Source organism: Rhinatrema bivittatum, chromosome 11 (genome assembly GCF_901001135.1).
Source record: "Rhinatrema bivittatum chromosome 11, aRhiBiv1.1, whole genome shotgun sequence".
Classification (NCBI taxonomy): Eukaryota; Metazoa; Chordata; class Amphibia; order Gymnophiona; family Rhinatrematidae; genus Rhinatrema; species Rhinatrema bivittatum.
In genome coordinates, this window is record NC_042625.1 from 80,069,080 (window position 1) to 80,091,533 (window position 22,454).

Sequence of the window (22,454 nt, forward strand, 5' to 3'; positions counted from 1 at the left end):
ATTCATATCTTGTCTGTCAGTTCAGCCTCTGGTTTTGTTGGCTTTAGCTTTAACATAAGAGGAGGGTAACTCTGCCATCTGAACCTGCCAGCACTGGCTCTGTGTGGATGTAGAATGTGCAGTAGCCTCCTTGCTCGCTCTCAAAGAGGTGGAAGATATAACTTCCAGTAGGAAATCTTCAACCAGAATATCCTACCTCTTTAAATAGAGGTTTTCAAGTTGGTGTAGGGTTGGCCAGCTGGACCTCTTAATTAGCTGAAAAGACTTTCTTCAGTATCCCTTCCTCTCATCAGGCCTTGGCATCTCTTTAGCCAAAGTTTCTCAAGGCCATTATGGCGTGTGGCCAGCAGATGGGAGGGACTCATCTTCACTCCTTGGTATCAAGATGAATGAAAGGACTGGCATTCCAAGCTTTTGCTTAGTAAACCTCCAATGCCTTGGTGCCTCAGTGTAGTCCTAGCTGAACTAATGAAATCTTTCAAACCTCTTGAGTCGGTGGACAAGAAATTTCTCACCTGGAAAGCATTTCTCATGGCCATAACTTCAGCACGAAGGGTAAGTAAACTATAGACTCTGGTTTCATATTCCCCTTACCTGCAACTTTTTCACTATAGGGTGGTTCTACAAACTAATCCCAGGTTCTTTAAGAAAGAACCATCTGTTTTTTTTCACATTAACCAAGCCATTGTGCTAGCTACATGCTTCCAGATTTTATTTAAAAATGTATATCCCACGCCATATACAACTCTGGGCAAGTAACAATGCATACATACTCAGTAGGTAAAACAAATTAAAATAAGTTCACGTGCACAAAAGAACAAGCTCTTTACTCCTTGGACTGTAAGAGTTGTGTCTTATAATTTAAGAATCAATCTTAGTCAAGCTTCTTAGCTGTTTGGGTCCGTTTGAGCTTAATAGATAGAGAATGGCAGCTGCCAAATACTCTGTCCAGTTGGTTAGCAGATTACATAGAGCACTGTTGTGCACTGGCTGACACAGATTAGACCATCAAAGCTTACAAAGTGAGAGCCATGGTGACTTCAGTGGCTCATCTTGGGGCTGCTGGAAACATTTGCAAAGCTGCTATTTGGTCATGTATTCACACTTTAGTATCCTACTGCTGTCTGGGCAGCATGTCCTGCATGAAAGTAACTTTGGACAAGCCGTTCTGCTTACCCTGTTCTCCTAATAATCCACTCTCCACTTGATGGAGCTGGGTTGTCTTAAGTGCTTCAGTGGTGCAGCTGTCAGCTTGGGACCCTTCATGCATAATAGCTAATTCATGTATGCTTGTCAACAGAAAATACAACTTTGCTTACCTTTTTGAACAGGGTTCTCTGTAGATAGGATGAATTAGCCATACTTAATACCCATATACCTCCCTAGAGAGTTGACCATCTCAAAGCTCTGGGAGGTTCCATGAGGCAGTATGCATGGGGAGCACTGCACATGCTCAGTAAAGCTGATACTAAGCTATGAGAACTGGATCCATGTTGATGCTGCCAGATGTCACTGGTATACAATGGCTAATTCATCCTGCTGTCTATAGAGAATTTGCATTTTTTGACATACATAATGGGATAAACACATCTTATGTCATCCTCCTTTGAAGTAGGAACTGTACTGCTGAGAAATTACACCGCAGGGGTTAACCTTCTAGTATAGGCATGTAAGGTGTTAATTGTAAGTGCACACTAAATGTGTTAACACCTACTTTGTATATCAGATACTGTGGTACATGCTACCTATTGCTGTACAGTGCCTTGTTAACATGAACTGATGAAAGGGAAAGGTCATGTCTTTGAGATTTCTCTCTTTGGACTGTCATACTTTTTCTGGATTTCACTGTCAAGGAGTCTTAATAGTTCTGCTATTTTTTTAGGCTGAAACAGCAGCAAACAGGATTTGCAAAGTGTTGGCTGTGAACCAAGAGAATGAGCATTTGATGGAAGATTATGAGAAGCTGGCTAGTGATGTAAGTGCCAGGTTTGTTCCACAGAAATTTGGGAAAATGGGTTTGTGTAGATATGTTGGAACAGTGTATAAAGATGAAAGGCCAGTCAGTGCTTTGAAAGAATATTGCTGAGGTGTGGGTTTGTTTGGGTTTTTTTTTTTTTTTTTTTTTGAGGATTGAATGTGCTCTAGACATTCAAGTTATAAGTAGGATCTCCTCTTTTTTGCAGTTGTTGGAATGGATCCGTCGTACCATTCCCTGGCTGGAGAATCGTGTCCCAGAGAAGACCATGCAAGAAATGCAGCAAAAATTGGAGGATTTCCGGGATTACCGCCGTGTTCATAAACCACCCAAAGTTCAAGAAAAGTGCCAGCTGGAGATCAACTTTAACACCTTGCAAACCAAACTGCGGCTCAGCAATAGGCCTGCCTTTATGCCCTCTGAGGGCAAGATGATTTCGGTAGGTACTCATGTTGCACATAGCTATATTGAGGAAGGCAGGAATAATCTCTAGAACATAGAGTAACTATTGCTGCATGAAATGGAGAGTTGGCCTGCAGTCCTTGGTTCCCCATAGAGATGTAATGCCTGGAAATCTATAACTGTTTCTCAAGCACTTAGCAAGACAGGAAGAGAATTCTTGGTTTCCCTATGAGTAGTCATTTTAAGGAGGATTAGGATAGCTAATATAGGGTGTATCAAGCACACCAGAGGACTGTGGGTGTATTTAAAAGAAAAAAACCCCAAAGATGCCAAGATACATTTTCTATGGTAAGTGCACAAGGTGTAAGCAGGAGTTTACTTTCTCTGCATATACTTTTTACAAGTGCAGTAACTGGCCCTGTTGTGTGTATAAAATATCTAGGGGAGAGGGGTAGAGTGGGCTTAAATTTATAGATATAAATGTTTTTGTCAGGATATTAATGGTGAATGGCAACACCTGGAGCAGGCTGAGAAAGGCTGTGAAGAGTGGATGCTGAATGAGATCCGGAGGCTTGAGAGACTTTATCATTTGGCAGGAAAGTTTTCTCAGAAAGCTGCTATCCATGAGTCTTGGTCTGATGGTAAGTGTCAGTTCACATTGTCTTTCTGGCTGGCAGATCAGAGAACTTTTGGTTAGCGGTGTGTGGGTTTTTTTTTTTTGTTTTGATTTTTTTTTTTTTTTTTTTTTTTTTTAAGAACTCAATTTTCTGGGGCTCCTTTTGTGGGGCTGGGGAGATGGGGGAGAGGTTCTGCAGTGCCTCTGTAGGATGAGAAAATGTTTTCACTTAACACACAGTTAAGCTCTGGAATTCCAATGCCAGAGGATGTGGTTAAGGCAGTTAGTGAATCTGGGTTTAAAAAAGGTTTGGATAAGTTCCTGGAGGAGCAGTCCATAGACTTAGTTATGTTGACTTGGGGACTAGCCACTGCTTATTACCAGCATCAGTAGCATGGGATCTATTTTAATGTTTGGGTACTTGCCAGGTACTTGTAAACTGGATTGATCACTGTTAGAAACAGGATTCTGGGCTTGATGGGCCCTCAGCCTGATCCAGTAAGGCAATGTCTTACGTTCCTATAATGTGGATATTGTCCATGTCGAGAAGTATCTTAGGACTACGTGACCTGAGTGTGTTTACTGTTCAGTTCCCTTAAACCAGATGGTGGAACGTGACTGCCAGCTCGATATGCCTTCCAATATGGCAGCTGCATTTTATTCCACAGAAAATACTGTAATCCCCTCTGCTGAACAGAAAAAATTCTGTTCATAGCTCCAACTGTGAGAGCAATTTGTTTCTTCCATCATGGCAAAGACTGCTTGCTTTATTTTATTATTATTTTTTTTTACTTAACTCTTTTCTTGAAGTTGGTGCTTGTGATGAAGAAATCAATGGCTTGTCTTTTCATGTCTGTACAGAGTACATGTGTAGCATCTAACAGTGAGCAGTTCTGAAATTGGTTTGAATAAAATCTTGGTAATGTCTTGATATAGGTCTGTTGTCTTACAAGCTTCTAAGATTCGCAAGCTTGTTCTTCCTCCTTCCCCTCTCCCCAGTTACAGTTAGATATTTTGAGTCTGGTCTCAGCTGGTAGGGGTAATAGAACAATCAGGTGCCTTGCTGTTCTTACCTGAGATCAGTCCCAGACCCCTGGGTTTCACCACCTTGCCAGCAGATGGAGACAGAAGAAAATCTGTTTCAGCCAGGCAGCTGCTCTGGTTAACAAACTGATCTGCAGATGTTTGACCAAGTCTCAGCTAGGGGCCCTCCCAATCAAAGGCAAGTCTTCAGAGGATTTAGTGTAGCTGGTGAAGCATCTGGAAGAGTCCAAGGGACATATTGCCAGAAAATAAGCCAAAGGGAGGAAAGAGACCCATTGGCATGTTAGAGATATCCACAGAACAGAGGAACTTTGGCAGTTCAGAGGCAAAGCTTGGGCAGGATCCAGTTGTTTCGAGGTGAACGAAAGCCATCCCGAGATACCCCCTGGTCAAGAAACCAGGGAAGCTAAATCTTCACAATGAAACAAGGCCGATCCTCTTCCCCTCTGTCAGGGGGGAAGTTGGCCCACTCTTACAAGGTGCGGACCAGTGGGTCTCGGGAGTGATACACATTAGAATTTACGTGCCCAGGGTTGGAAACCTTCGTAGTCTCCCCTTGCGCTCCTCAGGTCAAAACAGGTAGCAGTTTGACAGAATGGACCACTTGCAATAGCTAAGAGTGTTGGTGCCAGTTCCCCAAGAAGAATGGGGAAAAGATTGGTTAGTATTCCATTTATTTCATGGTCCTGAAAAAGGAAGGGACATTTAGACCGAATTTGGATTTAAAGGTGGTCCATGCAGCCCTTAAGGTTTCATATGGGGATGCTGCATGGGGTCATGACGGCAGTTCACAAGGGAAAGATCCTGACGTAACTAGTCCTCTGAGGTATACCTACATATCCCAGTCAGGCAGAAGCACCAGAAGTTCTGCAGCTTATGATTCTGGGAGACCATTTTCACTTTTGTGCCCTTCCTTTTGTTGACAGTGCCATGTACGTTCAGTAAAGTGGTGGTAGTAGTAGCCTTTCAGAAGGAAGGAGTGCTAGTACATCCATATCTGGACAAGTGGCTCATTTGAGCAAAGATGATAGACCTTTGTCAACCGGCGATACAGCAGGTCCTAGAGAGGTGGTTGCCTCTAGGCTGGTTATGAACCTAGCAAAGAGCCATCTAATGCCATCCCAATCCTTGGAATATTTAGGGACTCGATTCAACATCTGGATTGGCAAGGTGTTTCTCACAGGAGGGATAGGATGGTGAAGCTGCAGAGTCAGATGCCCAGAGTTTGGGATTATTTGCAGGTCCGGGAGTCTATGGCATCAATGCTAGATCTAGTTTCCTGGGAATTTGTGCATATGCAGTGCCTTCAAAGAGCACTCCCCTTCCATTGGTTCCTGTTGTCAGAGGAACTACAAATTACTCTTCCTTTCAGGGAGGGGCTTGGTGAGGTCAATCTGGAACGGGGGATGAAGTTGGAAATCCCAGATTGGGTGATAGGGACTGTCGACTCCACCCTCTCTGAATGGGGAGCGGTGTGTCAGGGCCAGACTGCATAGGGTCATTGGTGACAGGAGTGAGGCATTGTGGACTATTACTAGGTTCAAATTTTAAAAACCTATCTGTTCTCTTCTGCCTTTGGTCCTAACTAGCCACTTAATTCTTACTTACGTAATCACAGGCATGTCTAGGCTTAATTAGTATTTTCACTTCTGGGGGTTGGTTTTTTTTATTTTGTCATAAGCTTTGTATTAGTTTTATCTTGTAAGTGATCTTTTTTTATATGTATGTATCTTTCTGAAACAGTTTTGACCAACCCCAGTTGTAAAAGCGATTATATAAACAATTTTAAATAATAAAACAGAAATGAGTGGTGCGCTTAGCCTTGTTTTCCTTTCTGCCACAGTTACAAGATCAGGCAGTGTGAGTTCTATTGAACATTGCAGTGACGATGGCTTATATCAACTGACAGGGAGAGACCAAAAGTCAGATGGTTAGTCAAGAGGCTCGGTTGTTGGCTCACTGGCCAGAGCAGTTCTGGCAGCATCTCACATAGCCGGGTTGGACATTGTGCAGGCAGATTTTCTCATCAGGCAAGTTGAACCCTGGAAAATGGGAGCTGTCAGGTGGGGAACACTTAGGGACAAAATGCTAAGGTGGCGCGCTTTTATAATCGCATGCGAGAACTTGGAGCAAAAGAATCGACGCTCTGGTGCTACTGTGGCCACCGGGGATTCTTCAAGTCTTTCTTTCCCTCATGGCTGCTGCTGGACAGGGTGCTGTGATGCATGGAGGCACCTGGGCAAAGTGATTCTTGTGGCTTCGGCATGGCCAAGTCTGCCGTGGTTCATAGACCTAGTGAACTTGGCAGTGGGTGGTCTGATAAGGCTTGTCACCTTCCAGGATGGTTGCCACAGTCCCATATTTGTGGAGCAGGTGGATTGCTTCTGTCTCGCAGCTTCGTTTTTGAGAGGAAACACTTGAGATAGAAGGGGTACTCTGAAGATGTCTTTGCTACCTTACTGCAGGCTGGACGGCCGTCCACATCCTTGGCTATGTTAGTATGGAGGATGTTTGAGGCTTAGTGTGTTGAACAGGATGTGCAGCCTGATCAGCCTTCAATTTCCCATATCTTGACCCTTACAAAAAGGTCTAGTGAGGGGTCTAGCCTATAATTTCCTTAGAGTACAGGTGGCATTTTAGACTGACTTTGGAGTAAGGTGCAGGAGTATCCCTGGCCTCACATCTGGCTGTGATTCATTTTCTTCAATGTGGATTCATAATTTGGTGATGAGGGTGATGTGTGAGGCTCCATTCTAGTCGTTGCAGATGATGACTCTAAAGGATTTAACCCAGAAGAATTTCAAAGCTTCAGGTGTCTTCCAGAGAGCCCTTTCTTCCATTTTTCAGAGAATGGGATTTCCTTGCAAACGGTGCCCTCATTTCTGCCAAAGATGGTTTCGGTCTTTCATCTTCGTCAAAGTGGAACTGCCCGCCTTTGTGAATTTAGATTTCTGTGCTGCACAGGAAGGAACTTTGTGTGATGGATATGTGTCAAAGTTGTTAAGGTATCTCTAGGTGACTAATAGTTTCCGGAGACTGAATCCTATTTTTGTGTTTTGAAATTGGCCAAGAAAAGGGTGCGAGATGGCTGAAGAATGCGATTAGTTCAGCATATATTTGTAAAGGCCGTCTGGTGTTGGAGGGTCTAAGGGCTCACTCGACTTGGGCACAGGGAACCTGGTTTCTTGACAATAAATGTCGGGTGGCAATTTGGAAGTCATTGCATGCTTTCTCCAGACATTACTGGTTGGATGTCCGGGATCTGGACTCAGAGGGGTTTGAAAAAAGTGTATTATGGGCAGGGCTATCACTTTCCTGCTCAGTATAAGGGAGCTTGGGTAATTCCCAGGAGTCTGGACTGCTCTGTGATATTGAACAGGAAAGGAAATTTGTTTCTTGTTAATTTTTGTTCTTGGAATACCACAGATCAGTCCAGAACCCTGCCTATTCAGTAAAGCCCGCTTGTCATGGCAGTTTGGTTACATGATCTTCTGCTTGATGTTGTTGGAATGGGTTTTCCATAGACTCCACCTCCCTTCTGCTCGTTGAGGGTCTTAGTTATTGTTAGTTATTCTCATCTTGGCTTGGGTACAGATCATACTGAGGGACTGCAGGTGGCACTCTAGGTTAAGTAGTGTCTCCATCTGCTGGCAGGAAGGCAAAACCCAGGAGTCTGGACTGATCTGTGGTATTCCAGAAACAAAAATTAGCAGGGTTGTACCAATTTTCCTTTAATAGTCTCCCAACCCCCATTGCAAAAGTAAATCCAAGAGAAATAAGCATGAGATTGGAACATTGCTGTGGTGTGGATACATCTCTCTGGGTGCAGCCTTCACACCCACACTCTCCTTCCCCAGTCTAGCTGCCAAGAATGGAAGTGAAGCCTGCAAAGTGGAAGTTGTGGTCAGGGGGTTTCACAAAGTTGGCAAGTATTACTTCTGTAAGTGTTTGCTGATGCATAACACTTCTGCACATTCCTCTCCATTGTAAGAATTGTGTATGCCATGATGCTCCCATTTTTGCTACTCTACAAGAAAATTTGCAAAAAAATAGAAACATAGGTAGAGCGAAACATAGCTTGGTGCCAAGGTACCCACGGAGGTCAAAGGAGCCTTAGAAACGAAACAGGCTCTTAACTGACCATGGAACAGAAAATAGCATATTTTGAAGGAAATGATGGCAATTGCTTATTTTCCCCTGTCTTATCCCTGAGATTACTCCACTTATTTATTCTGCTGTGGTCGTTTTTTAAAACTTTTTTTTTTTTTATAACTATTATGAGCCCAGCTGTGCTCTGTCCAGTCAGTCTGTCGACACTGCAGCCCATTCGGCTTGTTGCTTGGAGGTGGACAGGGATGCAGTAGATTAGAACAGCAACAATAGTGACAGATAAATCGACAAACTTTCAAAAACTGATATCCAAAACAGAAGGACCAGGTGGCTAAGGACGAACTAAAGCCCAGCATGAAGCCTCTTTAAAGTAGATCTCTGCCTTTCTCCAGAATCTTTCTAGACACTTGAGCCCCTTTGCACACCTTTTACATTTCAAGTGTGAAAATGCTAAAAATTAATTAGCCCACTGAGTTCTTCCCTAGAAAGAAACATATATCGTTTGTCATCATGTGTGGGAGAAGACCAGGAGAGCCAATATTCTGCTGTAACAGTGCTTTTCACTATTAAACACAAGCTTTAGCTTCATCTCAAATTTTCATAGTTGTAAAAAGACCACTATAGATCCATTGAGTTTAATTGCCCTAACAGCTCTCTCCCAAAATAGAAATTAATGGTAGATGAAGCGTCGTTTTTAACTGCAGTAATGGAGACTGGACTTGGTCACCACCTTTTTATGCTCATTTTCCCATCAAGGATTTTCCATTTTTATCCCATACATTATTGAATTTCAGCGCCATTCTTGCTTTTACCTCCGTTGTGAAATTACTCCATGCATTCACTCTGTGATGAAAAATTGCCTGGTATTGGTCCTGAGTCATTCCTCTCTAATCTTACATCATGACCCCTTGTTCTCGAAATATTCCTTTACAGAATGATTGAATTTTGTGCATTGTTTGTACCCTTTAGATATTAGGGAGCAGTTTCTAAACTCATTGATTTTGAGGGGAAAAGTCTGAGCACCTTTACCCCATGGACTCTGCATCAGTTTGCGTCGAGGAGGGGGGAAGAGTCCTCAGGCTGAAGTCTGCTGTACTCACCTCCTGCATATGCTTGGTTGTTGCTGCCTCTGATGTGGCCCTTGACTTGTTCGCCTCAGTAACAGAAGAGACTCTAACCAAAACTCTGGGCAGCCTATGGCTTGCTTTCTGTTCTCTTGCCCATCTAATCTAGTAAAGCAAGCAAGTGGGGACACTCTTGGATTGGATTATTAATATTGTAAATGCAGCAGTCTTTGAAGGGATGATACCCTCAGTGCTAAAAAGCTGAAAATACACCCACTAAGACCCCTCTAGACCTGGATAAACTGGAAAGCTACTGTCCAGTATAAACCATTCCGTTTCTGGAGAAAGTCATAGAACAAGCAGGCTGTGCTAGACAACTGGCTAGATCCATGTCAGGAGTCAGATCAGAATAGGATACAGAAACCATCCTAGTCATCTTTTTGGATGAACTCCATAGAAATAGAGAGAGAGACCTGGCCTCTCTTGTGGCATTTTTTAAACTTCTCAGCAACTTTCAACAATTTTTTTTTCTCTTGCACTTAAGATGCTGGAATGAGTACTAACCTGGTTCTGACAGGCTATAATCTGTACAAATTTTTTTAGGCTCTTCATCTGCATCCCACATTCAAGTCTATCTGGTGGGGTGGGCCCTCAGGCCTCTTCTCTTCCTGTGCTTTCAACACTTCCCCTTCATCCAGTTGGACCAGTCCAGATGAATGGTTATGCACCCCAACCAGGATATGGAGTCAGGCCAATGGGCTGAGGCCGTGCTTGTACGCATCCGTGCTGACCTCAGCCTGCCAGTATTCTGTCTCCAGCAGATGCTATAAGTGTGCATCTTGTGCTGTGGACTTAGGCCTGGTATGCTGAATTAGGACTCTTACTGGGGCAGCTCCTGAGATGAAAGCAGTTCTCCCTCTCTGAGCAGTGCCAGAAAATAGTTCCAAGTTATTAGAAACTGTTCCTGAGCTGGTTGTGTTGGGACCGTGTGGGAGGGAAAAGGGGCTGGGGTCTTTCTCTGAGCCGAAGGGCAAGTGCTAGGAGGGGGAGGGGGGGATCCGCTGTAGCTTCCTGTTCAGCAGTGGCTTTTAAAAATATTGCTGCTTCTATTATGGATACTCCCTGTATAACCTGGGAGTCTTTAGATGTTTCCAGCAGACTTTCTCTGTGGCACAGCATTCAGTCCCTTTATTTGCTTCGGATTTTCTAACCCTTTCCGGAGCAGGAGCTTAAAGCAAAAAGCAGCCCACAGATGAGGAAGACTGATTTGGATGAGGAAAAATTCTCTGAATTGAAGGATTTCCTAGAACAATATTGAACTCCAGTCCTAGAGTGCCATAAACAGGCTAGGTTTTCAGGATATCCACAATGAATATGCATGAGAAGGATTTGCATGCACTGCCTCCATTGTGAATATCCTGAAAACCTGGCCTGTTTGTGACACGTGGGAACTGGAGTTCGCCATCACTGCCCTAGGAAGTTTTAGGAAAATACCAGATGCTGCCGAAGGGGAGGATAGCACTGCCATGGTCCATCTTTTTCATGGATAGGAAGTTAGTATCTTTGCGCAGTCCTTAAATACACTGAATATAGCAGAGAAGAGAGTGGGAGCCTCCCAGTTCATCAAAGGATCCTATTATGGTCAGTATTAGGAAAACTTCCAGATCTTTTCCTTTACATCTGGCTGTGAAAGATCTTATTGATTTGGAGTGAATTTCTCCCCAAGATCTTTGCCATTGGACAACTCCAGTAATGTCAATTTTTCCCCAGGTAATTTTTTTCTGTACTTTTTTTTTTTTTTTTAAGAACACTTTTTTGAAGGAGTTAATAAACATGTGGATAAAGGTGAACCGGTAGATGTAGTGTACTTGGATTTTCAGAAGGCGTTTGACAAAGTTCCTCATGAGAGGCTTCTAGGAAAAGTAAAAAGTCATGGGATAGGTGGCGATGTCTTTTCGTGGATTGCAAACTGGCTAAAAGACAGGAAACAGAGAGAGTAGGATTAAATGGACAATTTTCTCAGTGGAAGGGAGTGGGCAGTGGAGTGCCTCGGGGATCTGTATTGGGACCCTTACTTTTCAATATATTTATAAATGATCTGGAAAGAAATACGATGAGTAAGATAATCAAATTTGCAGATGATACAAAATTGTTCAGAGTAGTTAAATCACAAGCAGATTGTGATAAATTGCAGGAAGACCTTGTGAGACTGGAAAATTGGGCATCAAAATGGCAGATGAAATTTAATGTGGATAAGTGCAAGGTGAAGCTTATAGGTAAAAATAACCCATGCTATAGTTACACAATATTAGGTTCCATATTAGGTGCTACAACCCAAGAAAGAGATCTAGGCGTCATAGTGGATAACACATTGAAATCGTCGGTTCAGTGTGCTGCGGCAGTCAAAAAAGCAAACAGAATGTTGGGAATTATTAGGGAATGGTGAATAAAACAGAAAATGTCATAATGCCTCTGTATCGCTCCATGGTGAGACCACACCTTGGATACTGTGTACAATTCTGGTCACCGCATCTCAAAAAAGATATAATTACGATGGAGAAGGTACAGAGAAGGGCTACCAAAATAAGGGGAATGGAACAGCTCCCCTATGAGGAAAGACTAAAGAGGTTAGGACTTTTCAGCTTGGAGAAGAGATGGCTGAGGGGGGATATGATAGAGGTGTTTAAAATCATGAGAGGTCTAGAATGGGTAGATGTGAATTGGTTATTTACACTTTCGGATAATAGACTAGAGGCACTCCATGAAGTTAGCATATAGCACATTTAAAACTAATCGGAGAAAGTTCTTTTTTACTCAACGCACAATTAAACTCTGGAATTTGTTGCCAGAGGATGTGGTTAGTGCAGTTAGTATAGCTGTGTTTAAAAAAGGATTGGATAAGTTCTTGGAGGAGAAGTTCATTACCTGCTATTAAGTTGATTTAGAAAATAGCCACTGCTATTACTAGCAACAGTAACATGGAATAGACTTAGTTTTTGGGTACTTGCCAGGTTCTTATGGCCTGGATTGGCCACTGTTGGAAACAGGATGCTGGGCTTGATAGACCCTTGGTCTGACTCAGTATGGCATGTTCTTATCTTTTTTTTTCTTTCCCTTTTAAAGACTGCATTTAGCCTTGTGGAGTCAGTTTGCCATGGCAGACTCCATATTAGGATTTAAAAAATGTCAATAGGGTGCAAAGATATCCATTAGGCATTCCACTTGTCATAGATGCTTGGACTCCAGATTTTGCAAGGATGTCTCTTAGAGCAAGGTGGTATAGAGCATTCAGAATGGAGGCATTGAAATCGCCCATCTTGACTTTGACCCACATGGAACAGAAAGAAGGTAGGAAGCCCCTTTCCAAAAAGAACAAAAGCCTCTCCACCTGGAGAGAGTGTGCCAGAAAAGGCAGGTTCTTTGCAAAGGCATAAATTAGACCTGGTATTACTGCATTTGTCTGTGCAGGGTTATTCTTTCTCTAACAAGGAGCATAATAGCTACAAAAGAGGGGCACCAATAAAGAAGTTCATGAATTTGCTTCAAGCTATCCTCCCCTTAGTAGATGCAAAGTACTAGTTATGCAGTCTAGACCTGGAAGATGCTTGTATGTATATCGCTCTTCATCCTCTCCACAGAATATTTCTACAGAATCCATTACCAGCACTGTGTACTTGGTGTTTGACCTCTCTGCAGCACCTCTTATCATAAAATGTCTAGCAGTGGTAGCAACTCATCTCAGAAAACGATGGATCTTCATTATTCCGTTCTTAGATGATTGGCTAATAGAATTCATCCCTGGAGGAAACCCCAGTGTCTATGCAGAAAGTGATAAATATCCTACAATCTTTGTGGCTTATCATAAAAGTTTCAAAAATCAAATCTAACCCTGATATCTGTCCACTTCATTGGGGCCTTGATAGGTACGAAGTAAGAAAAGCTGCCTTAACCCCTTCAAAGGACATACGCAATAGTGCACTTGGTGAATGTGCTCATCAGCAGAAACAATTGTCAGCATGGTGACAGAGCCATGTCACTTAAGTTCCACTTCTTCCAATGCATCCTAATCAAGGGGTACTCAGATTCCAGTGGGAACAGATTATGGAACCTCTGTCACATCTTGTTTCCGTTACAAATGGATGAGCAAGACTCTGCATTGGACAAATCGCATCAACGTTTCACATCTTCCATTACAGCCATCACAATACCACGTAATCCTGATAATGGATGCCTCAAACAGGATGAGGAATGCACATGTGCTCAGCTTTCAGGCTCAAGGGGCTTAGAGGTTGTATTAGATAAAGCTCTCAAATTGATGGCAGTATACAAGGCTCCAAGAGCCATGCACAAGTCAAATGTCTGGGTCGGTGGGGGATGGAAGGCGTGAGGAGGGACCTTAGTTCAGACAAGCCACTTACCTACCAGGAATTCACAAGATCACTGTGAAGTCTGTTGAATCATGGAACCATTCACGTGGTCGCCAGATCAAATGATAGTGAAACCAATAGGGGATCCCAGAGAGATCTTTGCAGCAAACATCAAACTACAAAGATTCTGCTCCAGGATACTAAACACCTTTAGACTAGACATGTAAGTCTACCCTCTAATTTCAAATACAGGGTGAATTGGGATATAGCCTGTATCATTCTTGTAGCTCCACCATGGATGTGTCAAGTGTAATATCCCAGTCTCTGCCATCTTTCCATTCAACCATCAGTCCTGCTTTATTGAACTCCTACTCTAATAACTCAGAATATGGGGGGGGGGGGGGAATTAAATGCTGCACTCAACATCCCTTCTCTTGCATTAATAGCATGGATGTGATGTGCTTCCTTCCAGCTATCCAGAGAAATGGAGGACATCTTTATTGGCTCCAGGAAGCAATCAACTAATAGGACATATGGATTCAAGTGAAAGATTTTCCATATGATGTATCTAGAGCAATAGTAACTGCTTCATGTGCAATTGGTTTGCTTCAGTATTTCTCATCTGTTGCTGTTGGATCCAGGTACATCTTCAGTAAAGGTGCACCTGAGCATAATATCAGCACATTCACAATTAGGTCGATCAAGATCATAACCATTAGTGTGTAGCTTCATGAAAGGCTTGTGTGAATACAAGACCCAACTAAAGCACCTCTAGGCCCCAGGACCTAAATGTATTCCTAATGCTGCTTATGAAGCCACCTTATGAGCCCCTGGCACCAGCAGAGCTTAAATATCATGGAAAGTTTCTAGGCTTTCAAAATAAGTGAACTTCAAGCACTAATCACCAATTCTTTGTATATGCATTTCTTCCATGACAGGGCAGTTTCTTGGGCTTATCTGATGCTTCTTCCAAGGGTTGTCTGTTTTCCACTTAAATCAAGCAAGCTTTCTTCACAAGATGTCATGCTGACGAGAACAGGCCCTGCATTCACTAAATTGCAAAAGAGCACCCTCCTACTTGAAAAGGACTCTTCCCTCGTTGTCAGGTTACTCAGTTTTTTTCAACTCTAATAGAATAGGCATTGTGGAAGCCAAAAGAACCCTATCCAGTTGGCTGGCAAATCGTATATCTTACTTAATCTCATCTGATACAGCAAAAGCTCCAAGTAAGAGCTATGGCAGCGTTTGGTCCCAATTGGAGAATACATGTAAGGCTGCAGTATAGTCTTCCACATCTTAGTACTGCGTATAGCAGGGTAGGCAACTCTGGTTCTTGAGGTGCCACAAGTCGGGTTTTCGGAATATCCACAATGAATATATATGAGATGTTTTTGCATGTGTTGAATACAAATGAATCTCTTGAATATTTAGTGGGTATCCTGGAAACCCACTGAATGTCCCTAGAGATCAGCATGCAGTACTTGGACTAGAGTTGCCACCCTGGGCCTAGAGAACATATTTAAGAGTTGGAATCATTGGTCATGAAGTTTTGAAAAATCTTTTCAGTTAAGAGTAAACGCCTCTATCTTCTGGTTGCTCAGCAGATTATAAATTTCCAGGCAACCCTCAGCTTGAGACTCCCCACTAGTATGACTGATTGATTTTTGCTTGTCTAAACAGAAAGTTGCTTACCTCTAATGGGTTTTCTGTAGACAGCAGGATAAATCTCACACATACTCTCCCACCTTCTTAAGAAGTTGACACTTAAACTGTTAAAGACTGAGGAACTCTGAAGTAGCAGGTGCACAGTAACACCTACACATGCTCTGAGAGCTGGTCTGTTTGTACTATCAGATGCCCCCCACTAGTGTCTGATTTTTATTCTGTTGTCTAAAAGGAACTCCTGTTACAGGTAAGCCACTTGCTTTATCCACATCAAGTTTACAGGTAACCTGGAAAAAACATTAAGCCATATTAGTTCTTGGTAATTACCCTCCCCTTTTGTAATGACTGTAGTATACTAGCTTAATGCAATATAGCTGCAAATCCAGGAAGCTTTCTGTTCTTATTTATTTAAAATCTTTTAATATACCGATACTCAAGATATCTTATCGTACCGGTTTACAGTAAACAAGGGGTAACCAGCAATATAAGAGAAAGTTACATAGAACAGGGTGATGAATTCAGGACAACTAAGAGAGGTAGAATTAGCTTAACATAGCGCTACTATAGAGTAAATAACAATCAACGTATAATAGTGACTAGGCGAAGGACCTAGTGGGTACTCAAACAGTACTTCAAGGGGTTGCGACATTTGTACAGGGCGGAGAAAGAACGGAGAAGGTGTTGAGACTAGGAGGAGGGGGTCAAGAAGGACGTGGCAGGGAAAAGACCGAAAGGAGGGGGAATAGAGGGCTGAGAAGTTAGTGGAGAGGCTTGTAAAATTACAGGTTAGGAGCAGGAGAGCAGTCGGTTATGAGTCATTAATGGAACAGTGTAGTTCTTGAAGATCTGCCTCCTTTGCTCCATATTTGAAGACACGTCTCTATGCCTTCTGGTGAGCTGTCCTTGCACAAACATTAGTGTACTTCTAGGGCTGCTGTGGTGTCGTCCTGCTAGGTGGTGTCAGATTGATTTGATTCTCTAGGCCTATTCTTTTCAGTGCTCTGTCTTCATTCACAGGCAAAGAAGCTCTGCTGAAACAGAAGGATTATGAAACTGCAACATTGTCTGATATCAAAGCGCTGATAAGGAAACACGAGGCTTTCGAAAGTGACCTGGCTGCACACCAAGACCGTGTGGAGCAAATAGCTGCCATCGCACAGGAACTAAAGTACAGTAGACTTTTTTTTTCTTTTTTTGCTTCTCTCCCTTGGCTATTAGGGGTTCATAGTGTGCAGTATTATCCAGGATAATATATCCTGAGCAGAACGGGCACATTTACACGCAATAGTATGGAGCAATAAGGCAGTGTGTGGAGAGAGGGAGGAAGCAACACAAACCTCTTAGTGTTGGGTTCCTTTCCTTCTTGCCTCTACCGCCAACCATACAATACATGAATTGTTCTTTTGAACATGAAACCAAAGTTGCTGTAAGATTCCAAGGAGCTGTTGCTTCTCTTTCCAGTCAGATAAACCCATGGTGGTATGGGATCTGTGAAAAGGGCTCTTATAAGACTACAAATGGGAATATACAGCATCACTTCACTGAGAAACATCAGCTGCATTAGCATCTGCTCTGTGCAGTAACGGGACAGTATGTCCACCAGGGTATGTCCGGAAGTAAAAGGACACTTTGCTTGGCAAAGAATTTATTGTAACAGTAAATGATGGCAGGAAAAGATCAAAATGGACTATCTAATCTGCCCACCGCATTTGGGGTTTTTTTTTTTGGGGGGTTTTTTTTAAGGTAGCACCTGACGCTCCATGCAGGTTACCCTAAAGTAGAAATGTAAACTTTAGATGCAACAGAGGTTATCTCATTTCTTCATTTCTATTCTCTAGCCAATAGGGATCCCCTGCGTTTTTGTCCTATGCCCCTTTGAATTCCATTACTTTTGTCTTCACCTCTTCTGAGAGAGCATTCCATGAATAAATATTTCCTGACATTGTTCGAGTCTTCCCTTGCAGTTTCATATCATGACCTCTAGTTCCATAGCTTTCTTTCCATCAGAAAAGATTTGATTTTTGTGCATTATTAACTCATTTCAGGTATTTGAAAGTCTTCCCTGTCTCCTTTTCTCCAGGGTATACTTATTAGGTCATTCAGTCTCATCTCATATGGTTTTCCCCAACCATTTTGGTCGTCTTCCCAACATCCTTCTGATCTTGGCCACCTTTTCTTATTGCTTTGCTGCTTTCAGATTGTCAGCATTATCACTCCACGTTTATCTCATGGTCCTTTCACATCTGTTCTCCCTTCCCCCACATCACATACAATTTCTTTGGATTGCTATACCCCCAAAAGCATGATTCTGCACTTTATGGCATTAAATCCCAGCTGACAAATGTTTGATCACTGCTCAAACTTTTCTAGGTCACTTTTTATTCTCTCTACTCCTTCAGGTTTGTTCACTTTGTTGCAGAACTTGGTGTCATCCACAAAGACAAAATGTAATCCCTCCAATATCACTCACAAAAATATTGAACAGAACTGGTGTCGGATCCAATCCTTGAGGAATTGCACTTACCACTCTTGAGTGTCTATTTACGACTATTCACTGACATCTGTCAGCCAGTTTACCACCTTGAGACCCACTCCCAGGCTTCTCTTTTTATTCTTGATTCTCCTTTGCAGGACTATATAAGAAGCCTTGCTGAAATTCAAGTAAATCACATTGAGTGTTCTTACTTGATCCAGTTCTCTAGTTGCCCAATCGCACACATTAGATTCGCCTGGTAAAACCATATCTCGGATCCTATAACACATTGAATTGTAGATATTTCATTATCTCATCTTTTAGCAGTCTCTCTCCATTAATTTTCTTACCACCAAAGTAAGGTTAACTGGTCTGTAGTTTCCACACTCCACCCACTTCTACTTTTGTGAAGTGGGATCACAACTGCCCTTCAATTCTGTGGCACAACTCCAGTCTCCAAGGATCTATTGAACAGGTCCTTCAGCAGACCCACCAGCATTTCTTGCAGCTCCCTTAGTATCCTGGAATGCATCTCATCTGGCCCCATGGCCTTTTCCACTTTTCAGTTTTGCTAGTTCTACCCAACACTCTCCCCTATAAATAGAGATGTATCTTCTTCACACTCTTCTATACTTTCGCCAACCAGCAATAGTCATCCTCTGTCTTCCTTAGTGAAAATAGTGTTTAATATTTTTGCTATCTTTCCTCTTTCTCCACATTTCTTGATTGCCACCTCTGGCCTTCCTCGCTTCTCTGATTATATCTTGAAAATGCTTTACCTCCTTGGAAATCTTTTCTTCCACTCCAGCTTTCACTGTCCAGATTCTTTTCTTAGTTTTTCAGGTTCACAAAATATTTTCTGTGGTCCTCTGAGTTTCTTTTTACTTTTTTTGAATGTTGATCTTTTGCCTTTTTCTTAGCCACCTCCTTGGAGAACCATATTTTGTGATGTTTGTTTGTTTTTTGGGGGGTTTTTTTACATAAATTTGTTGCCTTTGTCAGATAAATCCTTGTTTGCAGAGGCATTTAAGTTTTCGCCAATGAAGTGTGAGACTGTTTCTATACTGATAGCAAACATTTGCAACTTTCTTTTTTCAATTTGACTTCATTCCTCCCTCAGAATTGTATGTACAAGGTAAATACATACTATGGGCAATAGTATGTATACATAGGGCATGAACAAAATGCAAATTAATACCCTGCTAAGAGTATCTACTTTAGGGATAAAACTGGATAGTCTTTATCAGGCCAAATATCTGTGGTGATACAGGACATGTTTTGAAGCCCGTAGAAAAAATTAGCAACTTGGGCCCAAGAAATGTAACTACTATCATGTATAATTCTAAAGATCAAGTAAGATTATTGTGAGGGGGCCACCTGACTGTAGTCTTCAACATCTTCAGGTTCTGTGGAACACTGCAGCCATGTTATTGATAGGTAAACCCCAGAGAGACCATATTACCCCAGCATTGCGTGAATTGCATTGACTTCTGTCATCGGTAGAATCAAGTTTAATGTTAAGACGGTGGATCATCTCAGGTGATATCAGCTAGTTAGGGGTACTGAGATCTTTGCAGCAAAGGCTTCTTATGACTCTGTCCCTGCAAATAGCAAGATAAAAGCCGTACACCATGTACAGGTTAATCCCCCTGTGTTTCAGAAATATGGAATTTGGTATCATAAGACCTTTTGAGAAGGGGTAATTGACATTTTGGGGGGGGGGGGGGTAACTGAAGGCTTGACTCTTTAAGCCAACATTTACTTAATACCATTGAATCAGGGGCTTTGTCATTTGGGTGGAATGAATATAAATTGATCAGAATTTTATTTTTAGGGATGGTGATTGTCAAGCAGCTTGGGGAGGCTATGGAATGTCAATTGTGGTTTTTAGCTGGATTGATGCAGATTTAGATTAACTCTGTTTTTATGAATGTGATTTTGTTCTCCACTTTTAAGGTCTGAAATAATGGACATGTTTCTCTCGTTCCCTTTTTTCTCTTATAGTGAGCTGGATTATTATGACTCCCCCAGTGTCAATGCCCGTTGTCAGAAGATCTGTGATCAATGGGATGTTCTGGGTTCATTAACTCACACTAGGAGAGAAGCCCTGGAGGTGAGAACTGGAGCTGCGAGACCTCACATGGGCAAAGTTTGTCATGCCTCCCGGGCAGGGCTAGTCCTAATTCCTTGTACCCACCACAAACTGTGGTCTCTCTTCACCCATTGTTTCCGTCTCCATTGCAGAACCATGCCTGGTGGTTTGACTAATAGGACTAAATGGTCCGTTTTTTTCCAGTGGTGAGAGGCGAATAGTAGTGTCCAAGGAATTTGCACTGGGACTGATGCTGTTTTAATATTTTCATACATGATCTGGAAAAGGAAGCTGAGTGAGGTGATCAGTTGCAGATGACACACTTATTTAACGTTGTTAAAACACAAGCAGATTGTGAATTGTAGGGGGATCCTGCAAGACTGGGAGACTGGGCATCTAAACAGCAGTAGAAATGTAATGTGGAGAGGTGCAAAGGGATGCACATAGGATATTTTTTCCCTCTAACTATAGGTATGAAATGCTGGGTTTCATTTTAGGAGTTAACCACTCAAAAAGATCCTGACGTTCTTGTGGAAAGCACATTCGAAATCATAAGCTCAGTATGTGTCAGCAGCTGGAAAAGCAAATGGAATGCTAGGAATAATTTGAAAGAATAATACAAAGTAGAATCTCTCTCAATCCATAGTGTAACACCTTCATTATTGTGTATAGTTTTGGTCACATCTCAAAGAGATAGCAGTATTATAAAAAGTGCAGAGGCGTATAAAAATGATAGAATGGAACAGCTTCTTTACAAGGAAGGGCTTAGCAGGTTAGAGCTTTTCAGCTTGGAGAAAACGACAGGGGAATTGATAGAGGTTTATAAAATCATGAAGGTTGTAGAACAAGTTAGAATAAGTGTTTCTTATCAGACTTTACTAGCACTAAAGGACATTTTCCATGAAATTAATAAGCAAGCTTAAATCATATTTAAAGTTTTTTAAATCGTTACGCTACAGAATTTACCAGAGAATGTGGTCAAGGTTAGTAGTGTAGCTGAATTTAAAAAAGAGAAAGATGGACACATTTCTAGAAGACTGGTCCATAAGCAATTATCAGCAGTGTATGCTTCTCGGCGTGAGCAATAAGAATAGGCTTCCTATTGATCTGATGGATTCTTCCAGGTGAGCCAGACTAGCTACTGTCAGCATAGCATTTCTTATGTTATGGTAGAGGGACATCCTTAGGTCTGCCTCAGCATGACACTTCTTGTGTTATGGTGACCAGGGACATTTTTAGCTGCTCAGGAGACTGATAGTGTGCAGTTATTAAATGACTTGTATTTACATCCTCACAGCAAACTGAGAAACAGCTGGAGACAATTGACCAACTTTACTTGGAGTATGCCAAGCGAGCAGCACCTTTCAACAACTGGATGGAAGGGGCCATGGAGGACCTGCAGGACATGTTCATTGTGCACACCATTGAGGAGATTGAGGTAGGAGGACTTGTCGGGCTTGAGAAACCAGGCTGAGTAGGTGAGGACCCAGCATAAGATGGGTGAGATGGGATTAGTCATTGGCACAACTCACACCAGGGTGATGGGCAAGTAGGTATTGGTACAGGATTATGGAAACATTGCATGCTTCTAGCAAAGTGTGGCACATAGTCAAATAAGCATGTCTTCTACAGAAAGGGTTCATTCGCTGCTCTACACTAATACTGTCAAATGGCAGAGCTTTTCCATACTGCTGAACATCAGTATGCTGCTTGATTTTTCTTTTTCTTAGCTGTTGTGCTTGTATATTAAAATCAAGAAAGGAACAGTTGTATCGTAACCATAAGACACAGGCTGTAGAAAGATTTCTACTTTGTTCTGTGTTCTCACTTATTACTGTGCAGCATTGAATTGGCTAACAAAGCTAACAGTACCCATAACTATGATTGCTGATGTAAATAGACAATCTGATAGGTCTCTTTATTTTCCAGGGCCTGATGGCAGCACATGAACAGTTCAAATTCACACTGCCAGATGCTAACAAGGAACGGGAAGCCATCCTGGGCATTCAGAATGAGGCTCAGAAAATTGCAGACTATAACCACATCAAACTGGCAGTGGGCAACCCCTACACCTCAGTAACTCCCCAGATTATCAACTCCAAATGGGAGAAGGTAGGTGGATGGTGATAGAGGAGGAAGTAACCCTCTGAAGCAAACTCCTTGCTATCCAGAGAGCTTTAACTTTCTGGGTGTTGGCCCCAGATAAGCAGGGAGGGGGAGAGCTTCCCTCATGCAGTAAGGGGGGATACATACAGCTGCTCCCATTTATTTTCTTATCTCTGCAGAGATCATTGACTTGCTGCTTGGTTTTTTTGTGTAGGTTCAGCAGCTGGTACCAAAAAGGGACAATGCATTGAAGGGCGAACAAAACAAGCAGCAGTCCAATGAACGTCTTCGTCTGCAGTTTGCAAACCAGGCCAATATCGTAGCACCATGGATACATACCAAAATGGAGGTAAGACCTTCTCACTGCCACGTGGCAGTCATTTTTATTTTTCAGTGACTCAAGATGAAAGGTAAAAACTGGTCCTGTGATCCACAAAGTGATCTGGGTTTGGGTTATTTGGGGGGCTTTGCAGAGGCAGCGTTCTAGGGTTCAGGAAGACGGCAGCAGCTTCAATGGCAGCTCCTGCCAGCCAGTGAGGA

General features: G+C 42.4%; 1 protein-coding gene across 2 annotated transcripts in view; it reads left to right on the forward strand.

Annotated features, from left to right (window-relative positions):
- The window catches only part of ACTN4 (actinin alpha 4), an 86,296-nt gene that overhangs the window by 48,761 nt on the left and 15,081 nt on the right, over positions 1-22,454 (forward strand). For both annotated transcript variants that reach the window (XM_029571336.1, XM_029571335.1), the window contains exons 9-16: positions 1,883-1,975; positions 2,184-2,414; positions 2,871-3,018; positions 16,261-16,411; positions 19,721-19,829; positions 21,106-21,246; positions 21,738-21,920; positions 22,129-22,263. In XM_029571336.1, coding sequence (XP_029427196.1) covers positions 1,883-1,975; positions 2,184-2,414; positions 2,871-3,018; positions 16,261-16,411; positions 19,721-19,829; positions 21,106-21,246; positions 21,738-21,920; positions 22,129-22,263 — 1,191 coding nt within the window. The remainder of the gene's footprint in view (positions 1-1,882; positions 1,976-2,183; positions 2,415-2,870; positions 3,019-16,260; positions 16,412-19,720; positions 19,830-21,105; positions 21,247-21,737; positions 21,921-22,128; positions 22,264-22,454) is intronic.